At 46.0% G+C, this 18,585-nt stretch overlaps 1 protein-coding gene across 3 annotated transcripts in view; it reads left to right on the forward strand.

Annotated features, from left to right (window-relative positions):
- The window catches only part of LOC121004980 (alanyl-tRNA editing protein Aarsd1-B-like), a 77,639-nt gene that overhangs the window by 19,423 nt on the left and 39,631 nt on the right, over nucleotides 1-18,585 (forward strand). Inside the window, exons 1-3 of one of the 3 annotated variants that reach the window (XM_040437459.1) lie at nucleotides 7,712-7,782; nucleotides 10,108-10,239; nucleotides 12,990-13,118. In XM_040437459.1, coding sequence (XP_040293393.1) covers nucleotides 10,201-10,239; nucleotides 12,990-13,118 — 168 coding nt within the window. In that variant the 5' untranslated portion in view covers nucleotides 7,712-7,782; nucleotides 10,108-10,200. Of the gene's footprint in view, nucleotides 1-7,711; nucleotides 7,796-10,107; nucleotides 10,240-12,989; nucleotides 13,119-18,585 lie in introns of those variants that run through there. The other 2 variants (XM_040437458.1, XM_040437462.1) reach the window with 2 other exon arrangements.

Raw genomic sequence — 18,585 nt, forward strand, 5'->3', positions numbered from 1 at the left:
CCACTGTATAGGTAGAGCCGTGCTATCCATTGAGTGATTTGCTAGGAACTCCCTAATAGTGGATTCTATCTCGGCTCTGCATACACTATCATATAAGGGGGTCTCGTTTAATCGCCATGTCTATTCTTTAGCTGTCAGTCCCGGTAGTTCAAGAGACAGGAATATTGGGGCGTGGTCAGACCATATTGAGGTCCCTATATGTGTGTTTGGATGGAAAGTCAAGGCATGGTGGGATATCAAGAACATGTCCATTCGACTGTAGGACTGATGGGCTGGGGAGAAATAAGTATAATCCTTGTCTTTAGGGTGTAAGATGCGCCATACATCTACCAGTTGCCTGGAGTGTAATGCTTGTTTTGCACGTAGAATTGCTGATTTTGGAACCGTTGTTTTGCCCGTGGAAGAGTCCAGCAAGGGTTCCATAATCTTTTTGAAGTTGCCCCCCAATAGTACAATTCCCTCTGCAAAACCATCTAGTTTGGATAAGATACCTGTGAGTTTTTTGCTTTGTCTTACGTTTGTTGGCAAGTATAAATTCCCAATGGTGTATGTTCTCTCATGGATCTTCAGTTTCAGGAACAAGAATCTCCCACATGGGTCCGTCCGGTTCTCTAAAAAGGTATAAGGTAGAGATTTATGCAATGCAATAGACCAGGGGTGGCCAACCTGTGGCTCTTGAGCCGCATGTGGCTCTTTGCTTCTTCAAGTGTGGCTCTAGATGTGGAGCTGGGAAGCAGTCAGGCCGGCTCACTATCCACCCCATGCTCAGATCTCTTTTCCTGATCGGGCACTGTAGCTCCAGCTGACTGTCCACTTTATTTTTTTTAAATTATAGAACTGGGGGGGGGGGGGGGGGGGGGTGTCCTGATCTGGGCAATGGTGGTCTGGTCTGAGCATGGGGGTCTTGGTCTGAGCAATGGGGGTCAGATCTGAGCATGGGGGGGGTCTGAGCATGGGGTTTCAGATTTGAGCATGGGGGGAAGATCTGAGCGTAGGGGGTCTTGTTTGAGCATGGGTTGGTCAGGTCTGAGCATGGGGGGTCAGATCTGAGAAGGGGGAGATCTGAGGGTCTGACACTGGGAGTGTGATTTGTGTTGTCTGATCCGAGCATTGGGGTTCTTATTTTGGGGGTCTGATTTGGAGGTCTGATGAGGTTTGGGGATCTTATTTTAGGTCAGATGATGATTGGGGATCTGATTTAGGAGTCTGATCTGAGGTCTGAAATATTTTTATCAGACTTCAGATCAGATAAAAAAAAATTATTTGTCTTATTTTTCTTTGTTATAACCTAGGTGTATCTTGTAGGGCGAAAAATACGGTGTGTAAATGTATAGCTTGTGGCTCCTGATAGTCATACTTTTTTTTTTTTTGGCTCTTTGTGTCTGTGAGGTTGGCCACCCCTGCAATAGACACTACTTTCGACTTAGATTCAGGATTAGTGCTATGAGCCCAATAGTTGTAATATTTAGAGTGTATACTCGGCACATGGCCCCTGCTTGAAAAGCGTCTCCTGCAGTAGAAGGATCTACACCCTCTCTCTGTGCATGGTATAAAGCACCTTAGAGCGTTTTTCAGGGATATTAAATCCTGACATTTAATGAGGCAAGCCTGACACTAGGTGGAGCCACCTTCCCAACAAGCTATCTGCTGTGGAAAAGTAATGTGTTTTGGTCAGAAGATAGAAAATAGACTGCGAAGAAAATATAGGATATTATAGATGTCCAAGACTTCTGAGCTCAGCCGCGTAGAAAGGTTGAGATTATAAGGAGAAAAGAAGAAAGAGGGAGCGGAGAGAACCCATAGAGGTCTTATGGTATATGTAAGCCAATAAGGTTCCTATTTAGGCAGTAAGATTCTCTGAGCTAGTAGGCCTAACTGAAGAGATGTGGTGGTTAACAGATAAGGGAAAGGAGGAAAAGAAAACGGGAACAGAAAAAGAGAAGGAAGGGGATAGAGACAGTACTAAAGAATCCCTTCTGTGAAGAAGGGCACAACGTCTCTAACAAAAATGGAGACGAGTTTCTAAACGGGAGACGGTCTTTCAGTGATGGAGGAAGTGCCCCGCCCGATGGTCTTACAGTGACGGAGGGAGGAGGGCCCCGCCTCCGCCGTTAGATTAACATGTATCTATCTATTGAGCCATGAATCAACCCTGTCTTAAATAAAACCACCAAGGTGGCAATGCACCCTTTATGAACACATGTCGGATATACAATAGGAAAATCTATATGGAGAAACATAGTAACAAGAAGAACATATAACTCAGGTAGGTAGAATATCTCGACAGAAAGGGACTCTCTTGGTTGTGGTTAGGCTGTGGTTTTGCTTAGGCCTGAAAGTCCTATCCGTGTTATTGTAGAGTCTGTGGGGATTTGCTGCATTCTTCAGTGATGCTCTTCAAATTTAAGTAGAGTGGGTCATATTGCTGCGTCCTTAAAGGTCATTCCTGGATCTTCGTAGTGGCGAGTGCGAGTGAAGTGGAGGCATAGTCTGCCACTCTCGTAGTTGAATTATGGGCAAATCCAATGCTGTGAGGAATGTGTTCAGATCCTCTGGGTCTTGCAGTTCGAGGCGGTGACCATTCTTGCGTACTATTAGTTGAAATGGAAACCTCCATGAGTAGAGAATGTAATTTGCTCTAAGGAGATCTAGCAAGGGTTTGAGGGCTCTCCTTTGGGCTAGGCTAGCTTGTGACAGGTTTTGTAGGATTGTTAAGGTATCTCCATCAAAGTCAATAGTCGAGAAGTTGCGAGCCTTTTTCATGATCTCCTCTTTCACTGCATAATAATGAAGACAGCAAATTACATCCCTTGGTTTGGCGGGGTCTGGGTTGATAGGAGCCAATGTTCTGTGAGCCCTGTCTATCTCCAGGCGATCCGAGACTGGTTTCTCCAAGATGGTGCTGAATAAACCTTGCAGTGTTGGTAACAGGTCCTCTGCTTTAGTGGATTCTAGGAGCCCTTTTATCCTTATATTATTTCTCCTATTCCGATATCATCATGTAAGCAGTATAGTTGGCATATATGATAATCTCTTGATTCCCCTTGGGCTATCTAATCCTCAACTTTAGCAGCTGTGTGGTCCTGCGTTGAGGCAACCTCCTCCACCTTTACCTCTAATGCTTGTATATTAGCTTTTACTACAGACAGTTCTTGTTTATAAGAGTGTTCTAGTCTCTCAATAAATTTCTCCATTTCTTGTCTTCTGGGGAGTAATTTCATATGTTCCTTCCAATCCCACTGCTCTTCTGGGTGGCCCCCCTCTGCCATTCCTTTATGGTCTAGCGTCTTTGCCATACCTTGTTGCACTTGCAAGTTCGTGCTGGTGTTCCAAGATGGCGGTGATTATGCCCTACGGTGTGGATGTCTGCGACGCCAATGCAGCGCTTCATTCCGTTGGTGGCGCAGTGTTGTTGAGCTGTTGGCCAGGGTGGAATGGAACAGCTTCTGGATTGCAGCCTACTGCCGCTGTCTCAGGTCCCACGGTAAAATAGCAGCGCAAGCCGCTCTGTTAACGCGGCATCCCTGCTGAGGGACCTCTTCCTCGTCCTCACCATGTGCGCTTCCAGGGATCTATAAAGTAGGTTGGCTGATATTTTCTCAGCCTCGTGGCGGGAGCTCCACACTAGTGCGTGCTCACACCGCCATAGCCAAGCCACTCCGCCTTGCATACTATATCTAATAATAAATTAACCCATAATCTCCATAAGGACCTACATATTGTGCTACACCTGCCAATGGTGGAGAGTTCGAATATATAAATCAAGACTAAAGTTCTTGTCTCTCAATAAGTGCTGAAAATGACATGCACACTGAACAGGGAAATGGTAACTGTTGTCAATGTATTCATACATTTCCTGGAGGAATAACAGAGGAATGGTACAATGCAAACTTCTAAGAAAACATGCTCTAGAACATTTAATAAAAGTGTGGTATTTACTAAGGCCTCTTTCACACTTGCGTTGTCCGGATCCGGCGTGTACTCCACTTGCCGGAATTACACTCCGGATCCGGAAAAACGCAAGTGTACTGAAAGCATTTGAAGACGGAACCGTCTTCCAAATGCTTTCAGTGTTACTATGGCACCCAGGACGCTATTAAAGTCCTGGTTGCCATAGTAGGAGCGGGGAGCGGGGGAGCGGTATACTTACAGTCCGTGCGGCTCCCCGGGCGCTCCAGAATGACGTCAGAGCGCCCCATGCGCATGGATGACGTGATCCATGCGATCACGTGATCCATGCGCTTGGGGCGCCCTGACGTCACTCTGGAGCGCCCCGGGAGCCGCACAGACGGTAAGTATACTGCTCCCCCGCTCCCCGCTACACTTACCATGGCTGTCAGGACTTTAGCGTCCCGGCAGCCATGGTAACCACTCTGAAAAAGCTAAATGTCGGCTCCGGCAATGCGCCGAAACGACGTTTAGCTTAAGGCCGGATCCGGATCAATGCCTTTCAATGGGCATTAATTCCGGATCCGGCCTTGCGGCAAGTGTTCCGGATTTTTGGCCGGAGCAAAAAGCGCAGCATGCTGCGGTATTTTCTCCGGCCAACAAACGTTCCGTACCGGAACTGAAGACATCCTGATGCATCCTGAACGGATTACTCTCCATTCAGAATGCATTAGGATAATCCTGATCAGGATTCTTCCGGCATAGAGCCCCGACGACGGAACTCTATGCCGGAAGACAATAACGCAGGTGTGAAAGAGCCCTAAAACAGACAGGGGAGCTGACTGGTCCTCTTTAATGCTTACACTATATAAGTGCCACTTGTGTACATTATTGAGGATTGTAATTTGCCTACCATTCATATGATGCCTAAGTTAAGGAAATTTTTTGCAGACTAGGGTTGTTTAGGGTATCGAACTTTCGATACCCAATCGATACTTTTATGCCAGTATCGATTCGGTATCAGGATGTTCATTTTTTCGATACTAGACCCTCCTCTTATGGCGCTCGCAGACAGTTGAGAAGGAGGGAGTCCCCCCCTCCTATGACGCGGCCGTGCTGAGCCCAATGAAGTGAGCGGGCTCTGAAGCTGCCCGCACCACTGCCACCAATGAATTTGCTGCTATTAATTAAAGCAGGTGGCGGGACAAGGAAGGGAATACACTGCTGCGCCGTCTGAGCTAGTGGCAGCATCCTCCTCCTCCTGAGTGTCCTCCCCAGAGTCAAGCAGCCGGCATAGCAGGTGCCTGGCCACTGTGCCACCAATGAGAATTAACCTGTAATACAAAGGAGGCGGGTGCCGGGGTACCTGCCTCCTGTATCTGTATTAAAGGTTAATTATCATTGGTGGCGCAGTGCGCCCCCCCTGTATTAAAATCATTGGTGGCAGAGTGCACCCACCCCGTTTTAAAGTTATTGGTGGTGCAATGAGACCCCCCAGTATTAAAGTTATTGGTGGTGCAATGAGACCCCCCAGTATTAAAGTCATTGCTGGCACAGTGCGCCCCCCCCCAGTATTAGAGTCATTGGTGGCACAGTGCGCCCCCCAGTATTAAAATCATTGGTGGCAGTGGCCACAGGGTCCCCTCTTCATTGGTGGCAGTGGCAGCTTGTGATCAGAGCCCCAGCAGTGTAATCCTGGGGCTCTGATCTGTTACCATGGCAGCCAGGACGCTACTGAAGCGCTGGCTGCGATGGTAATCTCCGTGCTGCTGTGTGCACTATGCACAGGGCAGCAGGGAGAGTGTGAGGTCCTATTAACCCTAATAGAGATCTATTAGGGTGGATAGGAGAAGGGATTAAAAGATCTAGCCCCTAAGGGCAATAGTTATTAAATAAAATTAAAAGTAAAAAACAAAAAAACTAAATTATTAAGTATAAATCGCCCCTTTCCCAATTTTACATATAAAATATATAAACAATAAATAAACATATTACAATTACATATCGCCATGTCTAAAAAGTCCAAACTATTAAAATATTTTTAAAAACTCCTATGCGGTGAACGCCATAACAGAAAAAATAAATAAATAAAAACCGCACGACTCGCAATTTTTTTTAGTCACCTTGCCCCCCGAAAAAATAGGATAAATTATGGGCCGGACGTTCCATAAAATGCGGAATGCACGCAGCTTCTTTGGTGTTTTATTTTTTTTTGCGTGGTATCGAATGGTATTGAGTATCGCAATTCTTTTTTATGGTATCGAAACCGAATCAAAATTTTGGTATCGAAACAACCCTATTGCAGACTGGCATCTACAGCTTCAACGTGAGCTGGCTCCCATGCAATACTGATGGGTATAGGATGAGGGGTGGTAGACACAAATCTATGGCATAGTGGTCACCAACATTTTACCATTTATTTACCATGAAGTGTTGAACTGGGATCGGCGCCAGGGGTATGTGAGTATTTTATTATTTCACACCATGCAGATAAAAAAAAAAAACACTTTAAAATACAAGTTTTTTTTTACCCTTTTTAAGTACATGGTTTCCCCATTAAAAGGGTTGTCTCAGGACATAAACTCCAGCCCATGTAGGACATCATGGGGGTGGCCACTGCTTGGCTCAATTTACACTGCAGATTTTTTCACAGCATGTGGATGAGATTTCTTAAAGGGGTTGTCTGGCCTTGGTGCCAACAATCCCAGGGGTCCTCCTGAACATAAAAAAAAAAAAACACTCCCGTGTCCGCGGTCCTGCAGCTGCTTCATTCTCAGCCACTTATGGTCCCCGCTGGACCAGGAAGAGACTTGATCCCGTGGCTGCTGCAACCAATCACAGGTCTTAGTGGTCACAGCGGCTTGAACATTATGTGTCATATAGAAGAAACCGCAGCACTCTCCTGTCTTCAATTCAGTGGAATTTATTTCACCAGCAAAAAAATGCGACGTTTCGACCGTAAAGGTCTTTCTCAAGCCTTGAACATTATGTCACATGACCACGGACAGGTGAGTGGGGTTTTTATGCTATGGGGTGGGGAGGACCCCAGGGGTTGTTGGCTCCAAAGCCAGACAACCTCCATTGTCATCCACTTTGCTGGTCTAGTACATGAACCCCTGGAAAACAGCTGATGTACCCAGTGCAGGGTGGTATCAGTGGGTCATACACAAAGGGGAATTACATGGCGGTAATATCTGATAGGACTCATTTGGGAGCCACTCATTTGGGAGCGGAGTTAGTGGCTATCCGCTCTTACTCATGGTGAAGGGGGGAGGGGTGTCCTCTCCACAGGGTTTGATTTCTGACAAGAACCCCTTTCCATAAGCCCTAAAATGACATATGAGTCCATGGTGCCCTACTATATAGGGCAGGGATCAGCCACCTCCAGCTGTTCTCAAACTACAACTCCCAGAATTCTCAATTTACTTCTATGGGAGTTACAAGAACAGCCAAGAAAGGGTGAAAGCTGGGAGTTGTAGTTTCACAGCAGCTGGGGTGCCGAACGTTGCTGATCCCTGATATAGTAGGACATTTGGAAAGTGGTAAGGTAATCCTATTCATCATGTGATTACAAGTGAAGCAATCCTCACCATGAGGCATATGCTGGCTTCATCCACATTATGGTAGAGATCTATACACGGTGGGGCAGTTAGTATTTCATATAACATCACTACTACACCCTTATCCCGGCGGGCGGCTGCAGTGCACCACCTTCTACAGTACAGGGACAGGGACAGGTTCGCGCACGCGCAGCAGAGCTGCTGACAATTGAACCAAGGCGGCATCCGTAGGGAGGAAGTCGCGAAGTGTTCTGGGAGTTGTAGTTTCGACATGTGCTATAATTATCTAGGTTCTAGGGGGAGACGGGCTGGTGACTGGCGTACCGGTGCTGTAGTGAGTAAATGCTGCAGCTTGCTGCTACGTACCGTAGCATTGCGGTTCATACATAATACCGCATCATGTGAACGTCATTTTTATAGCTTCTCTAAGCCTTTATCCCCGGTGCATTAGACTCTCTCCTCCTGCAAATATAAGACCCTTTTTTTTTTTCATCCGTTTGTGGGAAAGCTGGGTGACAAAGATGGCCGTCGTGATAGCTCCTGGACAGGATGTCAGCCAGCTTTCCAACGCTGCTGAATGACAGATCAGTGAAGCCATGCAGTGACTGAGCTGTGCTCTCATATTGACCACAGGACAGAGAGCACTGGCTGACAACATGCAGTGACACATACAGTGACAGACCTGTGTTCTCATACTGACCAGGAGCGCTGGCTGACAACGTGCAGTGACACATGCAGTGGCTGACAACATGCAGTGACTGACAACACTTAGTGACACATACAGTGACAGAGCTGTGTTATCATACTGACCGGGAGCGTTGGCTGACAACACGTGAGGGCTGTAAAAGCTGCTGCCTTGGTTGTCACTCACCCATGTGATATACAGTCAGGTCCATAAATATTGGGACAGTGACACAAGTCTAACATTTTTGGCTCTATACACCACCACAATGGATTTGAAATGAAACACACAAGATGTTCTGTAACTGCAGACTGTCAGCTTTAATTTGAGGGTATTTTCATCCAAATCAGGTGAACGGTGTAGGAATTACAACAGTTTGCATATGTGCCTCCCACTTGTTAAGGAACCAAGAGTAATGGGACAATTGGCTTCTCAGCTGTTCCATGGCCAGGTGTGTGTTATTCCCTCATTATCCCAATTACAATGAGCAGGTAAAAGGTCCAGAGTTCATTTCAAGTCTGCTATTTGCATTTGGAATCTGTTGCTGTCAACTCTCAAGATGAGATCCAAAGAACTGTCACTATCAGTGAAGCAAGCCATCATTAGGCTGAAAAAACAAAACAAACCCATCAGAGAGATAGCAAAAACCTTAGGCATGGCCAAAACAACTGTTTGGAACAATCTTAAAAGAAGGAACGCACCGGTGAGCTCAGCAACACCAAAAGACCCGGAAGACCACGGAAAACAACTGTGGTGGATGACCGCAGAATTATTTCCCTGGTGAAGAAAACACCCTTCATAACAGTTGGCCAGATCAAGAACACTCTCCAGGAGGTAGGTGTATGTGTGTCAAAGTCAACAATCAAGAGAAGACTTCACCAGAGTGAATACAGAGGGTTCACCACAAGATGTAAACCATTGGTGAGCCTCAAAAACAGGAAGGCCAGATTAGAGTTTGCCAAACGACATCTAAAAAAGCCTTCACAGTTCTGGAACAACATCATATGGACAGATGAGACCAAGATCAACTTGTACCAGAATGATTGGAAGAGAAGAGTATGGAGAAGGAAAGGAACTGCTCATGATCCTAAGCATACCACCTCATCAGTGAAGCATGGTGGTGGTAGTGTCATGGCGTGGGCATGTATGGCTGCCAATGGAACTGGTTCTCTTGTATTTATTGATGATGTGACTGCTGACAAAAGCAGCAGGATGAATTCTGAAGTGTTTCTGGCAATATTATCTGCTCATATTCAGCCAAATGCTTCAGAACTCATTGGACGGCGCTTCACAGTGCAGATGGACAATGACCCAAAGCATACTGCAAAAGCAACCAAAGAGTTTTTTAAGGGAAAGAAGTGGAATGTTATGCAATGGCCAAGTCAATCACCTGACCTGAATCCGATTGAGCATGCATTTCACTTGCAGAAGACAAAACTGAAGTTAAAATGCCCCAAGAACAAGCAGGAACTGAAGACCGTTGCAGTAGAGGCCTGGCAGAGCATCACCAGGGATGAAACCCAGCGTCTGGTGATGTCTATGCGTTCCAGACTTCAGGCTGTAATTGACTGCAAAGGATTTGCAAGCAAGTATTAAAAAGTGAAAGTTTGATTTATGATTATTATTCTGACCCATTACTTTTGGTCCGTTAACAAGTGGGAGGCACATATGCAAACTGTTGTAATTTCTACATCGTTCACCTGATTTGGATGTAAATACCCTCAAATTACAGCTGACAGTCTGCAGTTAAAGCACATCTTGTTTGTTTCATTTCAAATCCATTGTGGTGGTGTATAGAGCCAAAAATGTTAGAATTGTGTCCATGTCCCAATATTCATGGACCTGACTGTAGTTATGATCCGGATAGAATATTACACATTATCCTGAGAGTGGATTTATATTTCGAGGCTCCTGTGTGGACATGGCTTCCTCCGGACTCTCTATTGCTTAGTTATTCTTCTTCTTTACCATTCTTAGGTGGAGTCGTTCTCTTCACAACGAGCTCCTGTAGGAAGAGAACCTGCCATCTTCCTTCTGCATTGACTGCGGCTTCCATTTTGTTCCAGGAATATGGCCTTCTATTGTCAGAAAGACAGCTATGCCACAGAGGTGAGCGCATGATCACGAGACTCCTTGTTTACTGTTTTTAATCAGACTGCACATGCATGGTGACCGTGTGAGGTTCATTTTTCTTGCATTCACTTAAAGGGGTTTTCTGGGAGTTTGATATTTATGACCTATGCTCAGGATCGGTCTTCAATATCAGATTCACGGGACCCCACCGTTCAGGTGATTTCAGAGGCTGCGGCCTCCTCACAGTATACCAGTCCCCATGTGTACAGTGTATAGCCACTGTGCTTGATATTGCAGCCCAGGCGCATTCACTTGAATAGGACTTTGCTGAGCCTAGGCCACGTGACCGATGAAGGTGATGTCACATGACCTAGGAAGAGGCGGCAGCACTCACTAGAGTGCCCCCCACCGCCTCCTCAAACCGATGATCAGCGGGGTGCCCGGAATTGTACCCGCATCAATCTGATATTGATGTCCTATCTTGAGAATAAGTCATAAAGAGGAGCTGTCCCCTCTCCTGACATGTCTGGTTCAGTAACTACTTGCATTCCCCATGTAATAACTCTGTAGCCTTTTTTCTTCTGGCTCTGTGTTGGGCCTTTCTTCTGTTATTCCTACTAGAAGTTTATGAATAAAGGTCCAGATGAGTGTTACCAGTTGGGGGTGTCTCTGCACAGTCTGATACTATCCAATCAGTGCCGCCAGTGTCAGACTGTGCAGGGATACCCCCCAACTGGCAACACCCAGTTCAACCCTTATTCCTAAACTTCTAGCAGGGATAATAGAGGAATGGCACAACATAGTCATAAGAATAAATCCTCCAGAATTGTCATTTTATGTGGAATACAATAAAACCGACACGACAGATTTACCGGCCCCATTTAACTGAGTGAATCTTCCAGGAAAATCTGAGTTGGTTGGTGCTTGCTGCAACTTTCTCTGCATGGACTAATGCACATGTGAATGATCTATAATGCATCAGTGTCAGTCTGTCCATTCTACACCTGAAAAGCACCCGGACATGAACATTTCCAGTCTGAATGAGCCCCAAGGGACTGCCCCCCTGCAGACAGTCTGTACATCCACTGTGCTGTGCCAGAGGGATCTGCCAGTAATGTCATGTCTCTGAGGACAATGTTCCCTTTCTGGAGAATGAACTGGTTGGATTCATGTGGGATCCAGTGCCAGATGTATTTGGCAGCCACCATTACCCCATTAAAATTGCATGTCTGTTTGGTCCAGGCGTTAAGTAAATGCTCCGAAGACCAGTTTTTAGGCTCTGATACATGGAGCTGAACCATGCTGGCTGCTCCTTCACACATGACAGTGATAGTGCATCTAATGTGACCTGAGCATATCAACTACACATCTTTTAAAGGGTGCCTCTTCGGGGTTAACCCCTTTTAAAGTGCAGCCTCTAGGGTGATCGGCTGATCAATCCTGGTCATGCTTCTGGCAAACAGTTGCATGGGAAGTGTAGTATTACGTGGGGGCCATTCACACCAGTGAACATCCATGTACTACTTTCTGTATGCCTTGTCTTACAACAAGTACTTTATCCCCTGTTAACAGGTTAGAGAATAAACGTGTCATAGGTGGGAGTCTGACCACAGGAGCCCCCGCTGATCTTGAGAAGGGGGATATGGATTCCAGTGTTTGAATGGAGTGGTGGTCATGCATGCGCGGACAGAGTCCCCGTTCTCGTAATCAGTGGACCCAGCACTTAAAGGGGTTGTCTCATCATAGACATTGAGGGCATATCGCTAGGATATGCCCCTATTGTCTTATAGGTGTGGGTCCTAGCACCTATATAGAGAATGGAGCCCCGAAAGTGAAGGAGGGCGCATATGCAGCCGCCCTCCATTTATTTTCTATGGGGCCGTCAAAAATGGCCAAGCTTTGGCTTGGCTATTTCCGTCGAGCCCATAGAAGTGAATGGGAGCGGTGGCCGGTCATGCGCAGTGCGCTCCCATTCACTTCTATGGGGAGCCGGCTTGGTGGTGGCTGGCCTGGAATCCTCCAGCCATCACCTTGCGGGGCTCCATTCCTGATATGGGGAACTCACACCTGTAAGACAATGGGGGCATATCCTAGCAATATGCCCCCATTGTCTATAATAAGGCATGGGACTTTCCTTTTAAGTAGGGCATATGGGCAAGGGTTGTCTTCATGAGACAACCCCTTTAAGAAAATGAAGCAAACAGCAATAGCGTGATACATTGTCATTTAATTGTTACTAGGGATGAGTGAACCCGAACTTTACAGGTTCGGCGTTTGGGCAGTAGAGGAGTCCAGTTATGGACTCCGTTATAACAGAATGCAAAATGGAAGCCTTTAAGTGGCATTCAGTTTTGATCCGTCACAATGCATGTCTGTGGCCAAGCATAACGGATCTGTCTGGTTTCCGTTATGCAGGACAGATCCATAACAGGACAGATCCGTTATGCTTGGCCATAGACTTACATTATGACGGATCAAAACGGAACGCCTCTTAACCATCCCATAACTGGACTCCTCCACTGCCTGAACGCCGAACCTTTAAAGTTCGAGTTCGCTCATCGCTAATTGTTACCTTTCCAAGTAGACGTGGTGTTATACTACAGTAGGGGAACCACAGAGAAATCCGATTTGTGGTCTGGTTCTGCTTTTCCATATTCAGGATGCAGCATGCACGTCTTGCATTGTCCTGGTAGTACATTGTGTATGTCCAAATGAATTTTCAGTGATTATTATGTATTACCTTGGATTAATAAAGGTTTTATTATACATTTCCCTTTGTTGGCCAGCTGCTAACAGAAGTGGTGTCCTGCAGTCCTGCCCAACTGAAGACTGAGAATGGAGGGAAGAAGGAGACGCTGTCTGGATACAATGTGATATTGAAGGACACCGTTCTGTTCCCTGAAGGCGGTGGACAGGTAAAGACAATCCTGCAGGCATTATTTCATAGAGCAGGAAGAGCATGATACATGGGGAAATATTCAATACAATTTCGGAGTCCAGTGGGCGGCTTTGCTCAGTGATTGATAGTCATCCCTGTACGAGTATACATACAGAGATAGCTGTCAGAATGTGAGCTCCTGTGAGATTGTCAGTCTGTCCAGCCTCTGCAGCTGGAGAAATGTAGTTGTCATCGAAGTACCGAGACATACGGACGTCTCTGCGACAGTGACAGTGAGTGGCAGGAGATCTTTGAGACTGCCAATAATAAGTGGTTTGGTTTGACATGTTTACCTTGTGGATCAATAGGTGTCTGTGTTTCTAGTACTGGCCTCACCCTTCACCTCCAGGTGTTGCTATTGTGGTCATTTAACTTTCCCTATTTATAGTTGTCTTTCCCACAATGCTGTGCAGTTTATAGCTTCAGTTGGACCTCAGCTGAGTTCCTGGTGCTGCCATAGCTTCTTGGAAGTTAAGTCTTACCTTTCCCTTTGTATTTTGGCTTTTCTGTGTGTTGCATTTCTTTGTTGTTTTGTATTAGGCCTTAGGGAGACTCATTCCTGTCATTAGTACCAGGGTCCTTTAGGGTTAGATAGGACTTTAGGTATTCCTGTGTATGAACTCACCTACCCTCTGGGATTTGTTCAGTCAGGGCTTTTATTAGGGTTTTCACTAGGAGTTGTCCATCTTCCTTCCCTAGGTATCGGGTCTTCTTTCCTTTTCCCTTTCCTTCCTATGTTTGGTGTGGGGTTTCCCTCCCACACTAGAGCGTGACAAGTAGTATTACATAGCAGCCATTTGAATGAAAGGGTGACCGTGTACTGTATGGATAGGCTGGTCTGCATCCAGTCTAGATGTCCATATGCCCTGATAAGATCAGAGGCGATGAGATGGCACACATTGCTGTGCACACATTTTAGGTGTACGGTGGATGTTGGATCTTCAAAGTTGGCTCCCGCTCTGGGGCAGAACGAGCACTATAGCTACCGGGTGCAGACACCAGGGGCTAATATCAGCGATCGGTGGTAATGATGATTGCAGACATTTAACCTCTTAGATGAACTGTTCAAACAGTCAAATTCCACTCTGATACGTTGCCTGTATTTGTAGCGCTGCAGGTCCCAGTTGTGACGTGGGCAAAGTTCACAAAGTCAATCTTAGCGTTTTTGTGTAGGTCCGCACTGCTGAAAGCTTTTAAAGATCTTTTCACCTAACGTGAAGCCATTCTCAATTCTGTATATAGGTAACCCATCAACCTCCACATGTGAGCTCTCCTCTTCCAACAGGCGCTCCTGTGAGATATCAAGAGGTCGCAGCAATAGTGAAGCACTGATTTTTCACGTCAGATAAAAACAATTTATTGTACATATCACAAACGGTGGAGCAATATCTGTACTCTGGCCCGAACCGGGTTTTGCTCACGCGCTTCTGTAGGGGCGAATAATCCGCCCATTACGGGGCAGTTCTTAAATACACAATTGCGTCCCACCCATCTCCCTCATCATCCAATGCAATATATATCTAAAAGGTCAATAAATATGATTACATAATAAAAATGCCTATAAAACAGTAGTTTAAATATACGTATTCCATATCCTCCTAGCAGTTACTACTCTAGATGCACAGCATACCCTCCCAACGTTTTTACCCCTATAAGTTCATCTTGTTTTTGTATCTGATTCTTGGTATGCACCTTCCCTTCTTCAAGGGTATTATTAATATACTCACCCTCTTGTCTCATGCCCCTCAGGGTTTTTTGAGGGCAATTATTGCCCAGGTTCGAGGACAGAGTCCCCACCATCAGGGGCCATCCCTGGGCTGAGGAGAAGAGTAGGGAAAGAGGAGGGACAGATTTCCCATCTCCCTTACAATACATGTACTTAGGTGCTTACCTTTTGTCTCTATCGATTAGATCTTCATTGATTGATGTCTGTTCTTTGGTTTTGGGAGACCGATTCGCACTTTTTAACTTTAATTAAATAAAGTATTGATATTTTAGGGTTATATTTTGCTGGAGGTTCATTTTTTAAAATGAAGCGAGACACTATGTGCCTCGAGCCCTTTTTTTAATATTTCTAATATGTACTTGGATCCTAGTTTTCAATTTCCTGGTTGTTCTACCGTCATATTGGAGGCCACACGGGCACTCCAATACGTAGCTAACTCCTGCATTTTCGCAAGTGATGGTCCCTTTAATTTTAAAAACCTGATCTTTTTTTATTCGAACGAACTGTCTGCACTGTTCTGTTTCTTTTCCCTAATCTTGTTCTTACATGGGAGACAGAAACCACACCAAGTGAATTTGCCCCCCTTTTTTCCAGCGGTATTCCCAGATGAAGCACTATGTACCAAATGGTTCTGGAGGTTCAGGGCTCTCTTGAAGATAACCTCTGGATATTTCGGAATTTCTTTCCCTAAAATAGTTCTTCCTCATAGCGTTTTTAAGTGAGCCTACACTCCTATTATACTGGGTCAGGAAGGTAAATCTAAAGTCTTTTTCTTTCCTATTAGCTCTTTCTGCTCCTAATTTTTCACTTTCTTCTATATCCTTACTACACTTTAGCAGTTCTTCCTCTTCATAACTCTTCTCTAAAAAACGTTCTTGGATCACCTGACTTTGATCCCTATAATGCTTAGTGTCCATGCAGTTACGATCCTTTTAAAGGGAACCTGTCACCTCAAAAACGCATATAAAATCGCCAGTAGCCCCCAGTCTGTTATTAATGATGTGTTTGATCCGGTAATTTGATGCTTCATACATGACAAAAACAATGTTTTATTCGCCATCAGCCGGTCAGTCTGAAGTCAAGGGGGCAGCGGCCTCCTTGCTTCAAGTCAAGATAAGCACGACGCCTAACCGTCCCCTCTTCTGTGTGATTGACATCCTGCAGTGCGGCCTGGGATCGCGTTAGTCTCGCGCATGCGCAGTGCCCTCCTTGTTACTGCGCAGTTAGCCAGGTTTCATCAGCATACCGCGCATGAGTGAGACTAACGCGATCCCAGGCCGCACTGCAGGATGTCAATCACACAGAAGAGGGGATGGTTAGGCGTCGTGCTTATCTTGACTTGAAGCAAGGAGGCCGCTGCCCCCTTTACTTCAGACTGACCGGCGAGATAGCGCTGATGGTGATTAAAACATAGTTTTTTCATGTATGGAGCATCAGATTACCGGATCAAACACATCATTAATAACAGACTAGGGGCTACTATAAGGTAATTGTCACGGCCTATGGTGTATGCTGTGACACTGTTGCCACACTTGCGGTTGCCCGCGGCAACGTGTTGCTGTGAGAGCATGCGGTGGCAGTGTCTCGGCCTTCTGGGTGATTGCCGTGACGTGGTTTAGTATGCTTGTGTGTGCACTTGCCCTTTAAGTTGTAGCCTCCCTCTGTCTGGTGCTGTAAGGGTTAATTCCCTGACTGGGTGTGGTCACTTGGCTTATATCTTCTGTGGTTTCCTGGCTGGAGTCAGTTGTACTTCAGCTGTTGTTGGTGATGGAGCTCTGCTCCAGTCCAGGGTGTTCCATCTGTCCAGTGAGGGCCACCCTTGTGGTCATCAATGTCATCCCGGTGTCTCCTTCCCTTCCTGTCCCTATTTGTATGGAGTGGGTTATGTTCAGGGAGTTGGTATGTCTAGTATGTCTGGTGGTGTTTGGTGTCCAGCTTGTTTACTAGACATTCCCCTGTCTCATGTTTATTGCAGCTATGGGTGTCCTGGGTTCCTGTATGGTTTGTGGTGTGTGCTGTGTCCTTTAATGTTGGTGTGGAAAGCAGCACTTGTGCACAGGCTCCAGTCAGTGTGTCTGTGGCAAGTAAGTGTGTTATTGGTTTCGCTTACCTGCCATCTTCTTATGCTGTATGCAGTGGCGTGTCTATCACGAGGCAAGCAAGGCATTTGCCTAGGGCGGCACTTGCCAATGGGGCGGCAAAATGCCTTGTTTGCCCCTTGTCCCATCCGTCTTATACGCCGGTATACTCAGATCCGATGGTATATTCTAACCCCCAGGCGTTCCCATGGTGACGGGGACGCTTGCCTGGGGGTTAGACTATACAGGGCCACGACACTCACAGGAGTACATTTATAAACTGTAATCAGTAACTTTAATCATCGCTCAGGCGGCGCAGGCGCGCGACGTCAGTGAATGAGCACTGCCTGCTGTTACCGGAGCTAAGAGTAAGGTATCCAAGTAAAGAGATCAGCGATGATTAAAGTTAAAGTTACTGATTACAGTTTATAAATGTACTCCTGTGAGCGTTGGGGAGGGGGATCTGTGGATGTCACTGTTTAGGGGAGGGGGGTCTGTGGATGGCACTGTTTAGGGGAGGGGGGTCTGTGGATGGCACTGTTTAGGGGAGGGGGGTCTGTGGATGGCACTGTTTAGGGGAGGGGGGTCTGTGGATGGCACTGTTTAGGGGAGGGGGGTCTGTGGATGGCACTGTTTAGGGGAGGGGGGGGGTCTGTGGATGGCACTGTTTAGGGGAGGGGGGTCTGTGGATGGCACATAGGAAGGGGTGGGTTTAGAGAGGAAGGGGTTTGGCCTTGACAGGAAGGGGTGGGTTAAATTTATATTAGGGGGGTGCCCGAGTTTAGTCTCGCCTAGGGCAGCACAAAACCAAGATACACCACTGGCTGTATGTGTTCCCCTCTCCTTGCAGCCTGGCCTCAGATAGAGACTCCTGTTCCTCCATGACTGGGATGAACAGGTTGTCTCTCCCCTTCTCCTTGGTAAAGGGATTACCAGGGCGACTTAGGGTCTCTAGGAATCCTGAGTATGAGTCGTCCTACCATCGGGGTCCGCTCATACGGTGAGGAATTAGGGATGCTGTAGGAGGTGACCTGCTCCCTTATTACTCCTTTTGGCCAGGCTGATCCCCTTTTACCCTTTGACACTGCACGGTGGGGGGTTTCCCCCACTCCCCATCGTGACCGTAATGCTGGCGGTTTTATGTGCGATTTTGAGGTGACAGGTTCCCTTTAAATTGTTCCTTGGGGATGTTTTTTAACCAAGGTCCATAATGGCAACTGTTAAAATCAAAATAAGCATTCACATCTCTGGATTTAAAAAAGGTTTTAGTTTTAAGACAGTTATTTTCAATAAAAATCGTCAAGTCAAGGAAATCTACTGAAGTGCCACTTCTTAGATGAACTGACTGAGATCGGAAAAGGTGTTCCATTTGAAGTAAAGGACCATTTTCTACTAGACTTCTAGGCTTATTACTGGTTTATTGGTTTATTCCAATTCAGCCTGCAGGTGGCAGCACTACATTGGAATATAACAATCTTTGTATTCTGTATGGACAAAATTCCATTACTTGCAATTACTTCGAAATTCAATTCAAATTATTGCATTTTGGGGTCCACTTGGGGGCCTAAAAAAAAAAAAAAAGTTTATAAAAATTTAAATCACCACCCTTTCTACAAAATTAAAAAGTAAATAAATAAACA

This window comes from Bufo bufo, chromosome 6 (genome assembly GCF_905171765.1).
Source record: "Bufo bufo chromosome 6, aBufBuf1.1, whole genome shotgun sequence".
Taxonomy (NCBI): Eukaryota; Metazoa; Chordata; class Amphibia; order Anura; family Bufonidae; genus Bufo; species Bufo bufo.